This window comes from Numida meleagris, unplaced genomic scaffold (assembly GCF_002078875.1).
Source record: "Numida meleagris isolate 19003 breed g44 Domestic line unplaced genomic scaffold, NumMel1.0 unplaced_Scaffold503, whole genome shotgun sequence".
Taxonomy (NCBI): Eukaryota; Metazoa; Chordata; class Aves; order Galliformes; family Numididae; genus Numida; species Numida meleagris.
In genome coordinates this window covers 26,045-31,239 of record NW_018364719.1, presented here as the reverse complement: position 1 = coordinate 31,239, position 5,195 = coordinate 26,045, and the positions used below count along the sequence as shown (strand labels likewise).

At 61.0% G+C, this 5,195-nt stretch overlaps 1 protein-coding gene across 1 annotated transcript; it reads right to left on the bottom strand.

The window, feature by feature from the left end:
- Positions 1-2: 2 nt before the first annotated feature.
- Positions 3-5,104, bottom strand: ZNHIT2 (zinc finger HIT-type containing 2; the record flags this gene model as incomplete). Its single annotated transcript, XM_021383724.1, has 5 exons — positions 5,049-5,104; positions 4,069-4,996; positions 3,058-3,994; positions 2,244-2,950; positions 3-2,147 (listed from the first exon to the last, which is right to left on the bottom strand). Coding segments are annotated over exons 1-5 (4,773 nt in total), but the record flags the coding sequence as incomplete, so codon positions are not given.
- Between the last annotated feature and the right edge of the window lie 91 nt (positions 5,105-5,195).

Below are 5,195 nucleotides of genomic sequence, written 5' to 3'. Positions count from 1 at the left end.
ATGTCATTGGGGTCATCGACGTCATCGTCGTCGTTGGGGTCATCGATGTCATCGGAGTCCTCAGTGGCATCGGGGTCATCGTTGAGGCCCTTGACGTCATCGGGGTCCTTGACGTCATCGGGGTCCTTGATGTCATCGGGGTCCTTGACGTCATCGGGGTCCTTGATGTCATTGGGGTCCTTGACGTCATTGGGGTCCTTGACGTCATTGGGGTCCTTGATGTCATCAGGGTCCTTGATGTCATCGGGGTCCTTGATGTCATCGGGGTCCTCACCATCATCGAGGTCCCTGATGTCATTGGGGTCCTGGTCATCACTGGGGTCCTCATTGGGATTGGGGTCCTTGACGTCATCGGAGTCCTCAGTGGCATCGGGGTCCTCGTCATCGTTGAGGTCCTTGACGTCATCAGGGTCCTTGACGTCATCAGGGTCCTTGACGTCATCGGGGTCCTTGATGTCATCGGGGTCCTTGACGTCATCGGGGTCCTCAGTGGCATCGTGGTCCTGGTCATTGCTGAGGTCCTTGACGTCATCGGGGTCCTGGTCATCACTGGGGTTCTCAATGAGATTGGGGTCCTTGATGTCATTGGAGTCCTCATTGGGATTGGCGTCCTTGATGTCATCGGGGTCCCTGATGTCATCGGGGTCCTTGACGTCATCGGGGTCCTCAGTGGCATCAGGGTCATCGTCATCATTGAGGTCCTTGACATCATCGGGGTCCTCGTCATCATTGGGGTCCTTGATGTCATTGGGGTTCTCATTGGGATTGGGGTCCTTGACGTCACTGGGGTCCTTGATGTCACTGGGGTCCTTGATGTCATTGGGGTCCTTGACATCATCGGGGTCCTCATTGGGATTGGCATCCTTGATGTCACTGGAGTCCTTGATGTCATTGGCGTCCTCGACGTCATCGGGGTCCTTGACGTCATCGGAGTCCTCATCATCGTTGAGGTCCTTGACCTCATTGGGGTCCTCGTCATCGTTGGAGTCCTTGATGTCATTGGGGTTCTCACTGGGATTGGGGTCCTTGACATCATCAGGGTCCTTGACGTCATCGGGGTCCTTGATGTCATTGGGGTCTTTGTCACCATTGGGGTCCTCAATGGCATCAGGGTCATCGACATCATCAGAGTCCTCGATGTCATCAGGGTCCTGGTCATCATTAGGGTCCTCGACATCATCAGGGTCCTCATCTTCATCGGGGTCCCCATTGTCCTTGGTGTCCCCATCACCATGGGTGGCCACGCTCTTGTCGGCCATGTTGGTTTTGCCCTTGTCGGCCATGTTGGTTTTGCCCCTGTCGGCCATGTTGGCTTCACTCTTGTCGGCCACACTGGCTTCATTCTTGTCAGCCATGTTGGCCGTGCTCTTGTTGGTCAAACTGGCCACGCTCTTCTTGGCCACGTTGGTTGTGCTCTTGCTGGCCACGCTCGTTTCAGTCCCATTGGCCACGTTGGCCACGCTCTTGTTGGCCACGTTGGCTTCAGTCTTGCTGACCACGTCGGCCATGCTGGCTGTCCTACTGCTGGCCACCTTGTCCACGCTCTTGCTGGCCACGTTGGCATCGCTCTCATTGGCCACGTTGGCTGTCCTACTGCTGGCCACGCTGGCTTCAGTCCCATTGACCACGCTGGCTGTCCTCTTGCTGGCCACGCTGGCTTCAGTCTCGTTGGCCACACTGGCTACACTGGCTGTCCTCGTGTTGGCCAGGTTGGCCGTGCTCTTGTTGGCCACGTTGGCCACACTGGTTGTCTTCTCGCTGGCCACGCTGGCTTCAGTCCCATTGGCCATGCTGGCTGTCCTACTGCTGGCCACGTTGGCCATGCTCTTCTTGGCCACGTTGGCTACACTGGCTGTCCTACTGTTGGCCAACTTGTCCATGCTCTTGCTGGCCACGTTGGGATCGCTCTCACTGGCCACATTGGCTGCACTCTTGCTGGCCACGCTGGCTTCAGTCCCATTGACCACGTTGACCACACTGGCTGTCCTACTGCTGGCCACGTTGGCTTCAGTTCCATTGACCACATTGGCCACGCTCTTGTTGGCCTCGTTGGCTTCAGTCCCATTGGCCACGTTGGCTGTCCTACTGCTGGCCACCTTGTCCACGCTCTTGCTGGCCACGTTGGCATCCCTCTCATTGGCCACGCTGGCTGTCCTACTGCTGGCCACGCTCTTGTTGGCCACGTTGGCCACGCTGGCTGTCCACTTGCTGGCCACGTTGACTTCACTCTCATTGGCCACGCTCTTGTTGGCCTCGTTGGCTTCAGTCCCACTGGCCACGCTGGCTGTCCTACTGCTGGCCACCTTGGCCGTGCTCTTGTTGGCCACGTTGGCCACTTTGACCACGCTCTTGCTGGCCACGTTGGGATCGCTCTCATTGGCCACACTGGCTGTCCTCTTGCTGGCCACGCTGGCTTCAGTCCCATTGACCACGTTGGCCACGCTGGCTGTCCTACTGCTGGCCATGCTCTTGTTGGCCACACTGGCTGTTCTCTTGCTGGCCACGCTGGCTTCAGTCCCACTGACCACGTTTGCCACGCTGGCTGTCCTACTGCTGGCCGCACTGGCCATGCTCTTCTTGGCCACGTTGGCCACATTGGCCACGCTTTCGTTGGCCACGTTGGCTTCAGTCCCATTGGCCACGTTAGCCACGCTGGCTGTCCTACTGCTGGCCACATTGGCCATGCTCTTGTTGGCCACAATGGCCACGCTTTTGTTGGCTACGTTGGCTTCAGTCCCACTGACCACGTTGGCCACGCTGGCTGTCCTACTGCTGGCCATGCTCTTGTTGGCCACACTGGCTGTCCTCTTGCTGGCCACGCTGGCTTCAGTCCCATTGGCCACGTTGGCCACACTGGCTGTCCTACTGCTGGCCACGCTCTTGTTGGCCACGTTGGCCACACTGGCTGTCCTTCTGNGTTGTCGGGGTCGTCGTCGTCGTCGGGGTCCTCCTCGTCATCGGGGTCATCGATGTCATTGGGGTCATCGACGTCATCGTCGTCGTTGGGGTCATCGATGTCATCGGAGTCCTCAGTGGCATCGGGGTCCTGATCATTGCTGAGGTCCTTGACCTCATCAGGGTCCTTGACGTCATTGGGGTCCTCGACGTCATCGGGGTCCTGGTCATCATTGAGGTCCCTGACGTCACTGGGGTCCTTGACATCATCGGGGTCCTCACCATCATTGAGGTCCTTGACATCATTGGGGTCCTGGTCATCACTGGGGTCCTTGACGTCACTGGGGTCCTTGACGTCATCAGGGTCCTCGTCATCATTGAGGTCCTTGACATCACTGGGGTCCTTGACATCATTGGGGTCCTCGACATCATCGGGGTCCTTGACATCATTGGGGTCCTCACCATCACTGAGGTCCTTGACATCATTGGGGTCCTGGTCATCACTGGGGTCCTCGTTGGGATTGGGGTCCTTGACGTCATCGGGGTCCTCGAAGTCATTGGAGTCCTCAGTGGCATCGGGGTCCTCACCATCGTTGAGGTCCTTGACGTCATCAGGGTCCTTGTTGTCATCGGGGTCCTCGACGTCATCGGGGTCCTCAGTGGCATCGGGGTCCTGGTCATCATTGAGGTCCCTGACGTCACTGGGGTCCTTGACGTCATCGGAGTCCTCGGTGGCACTGGGGTCCTCGTCATCATTGAGGTCCTTGACGTCACTGGGGTCCTTGATGTCATCGGGGTCTTTGATGTCATTGGGGTCCTTGACATCATCAGAGTCCTCAGTGGCATCGGGGTCCTCGTCATTGGGGTCCTGGTCATCACTGGGGTCCTTGATCTCACTGGGGCCACTGATGTCATCGGGGTCCTCGTCATCGTTGGGGTCCTCAGTGGCATCAGGGTCCTCATCATCGTCGGCGTTGGCCACACTGGCCGTGCTCTTGCTGGCCACGTTGGCTTCAGTCCCATTGGCCACGTTGGCCGCACTCTTGCTGGCCACGTTGGCTTCAGTCCCATTGACCACGCTGGCCACGCTGGCTGTCCTCTTGCTGGCCACCCTGTCCGTGCCCTTGCCCCTTCTGTCCGCCCTGCCCTTCCGAGCCCCCCTCTCCCCCCCGCCCCCGGAGAAGAGGGNTCCTCCACCAGCCGCCTCCTCCCCCACCACCACGGCCTCCACGGGGGCAGGAGCCGCACGGCGTCCCCGGAGCTGATCAGCCGCCGGAACTCGGCCTTCTGCTCCGCGCTCAGCCGCCCCCACAGCCCGCGCCGCGCTTCCCCTTCTTCCCCTTCCCCTTCTCCTTCCCCTTCTTCCCCTTCTCCTTCGCCTTCCCCTTCCCCGTCCATCTCCCGCAGCCGCCTCAGGGCGTCCCCCAGCCGGGCCCGCTCGGACGGCGCCGGGGCCGGTTCGGAGCGCAGCTCCCGCATCACTTGCTCGCGGTAGAAGGCCTCGGCGCAGGCCCCGTGCGCGCGGTAGCAGCCGAGGGAGCAGAGGCGGCGGTTGCAGCGGGGACACGTGTACGGAGCGGAGGCGGCCGCGCAGTGATCGCAGGCGGCCGCCATCTTGGCTCGCCTGCGCGGGGATTTCCGCTTCCGGTCGCCGCTCCGCCCTCTTCCGGTCCCCGCTCCGCCCTCTTCCGGCCCCACACGGCTCCTTCCGGAAGCGCTCGATTTCTTCGGCCCCGCTCGGCTCTTTCCGTTCCTCCTCGGCTTCTCCCGCCTCCTCTCGGCCCTTTCCGGCTCCCCTCGGCCCTTTCCGGTCTCCTTCGGCTCTTTCCGGTGCCCTTTCGGCTCTTTCCGGTCTCCTTCGGTTTCTTCCGGCCTCGCTCGGCCCTTTCCGGTCCCCCTCGGCTCTTTCCGGAAGCGCTCGGCTCTTTCTTGTCCCCTCTCGGCTTTTTCCGCCCCCACTCGGTTCCTTCCGGCCCTGCTCGGCTCTTTCCGGCCCCGCTCGGCTCTCCCCTCCTCCCCCCGCCCCCCCGCTCGGCTCTTTCCGCCCCCGCTCGGCTCTTTCCGCCGCTCCCAGCCCTCCCCGCCCCCGCACGGCGCTCCCCTGTAATTAACAGCGGCGCGGCGCCTCTAATTAATGTCTGCGGGCGCCCCGCCTGTAATTAAGGCTCATTAACACCCCCGCCAGGCGCTGGGGCAGACGGGGACTCATGAAGCGGAGGTTTCGGCGTTCCCAGCGCTCAGATGGCCCCGAAAGCCCCAAAAACCCCGAAATGGCCCCAAAAACCCCAAAATGGCCTCAA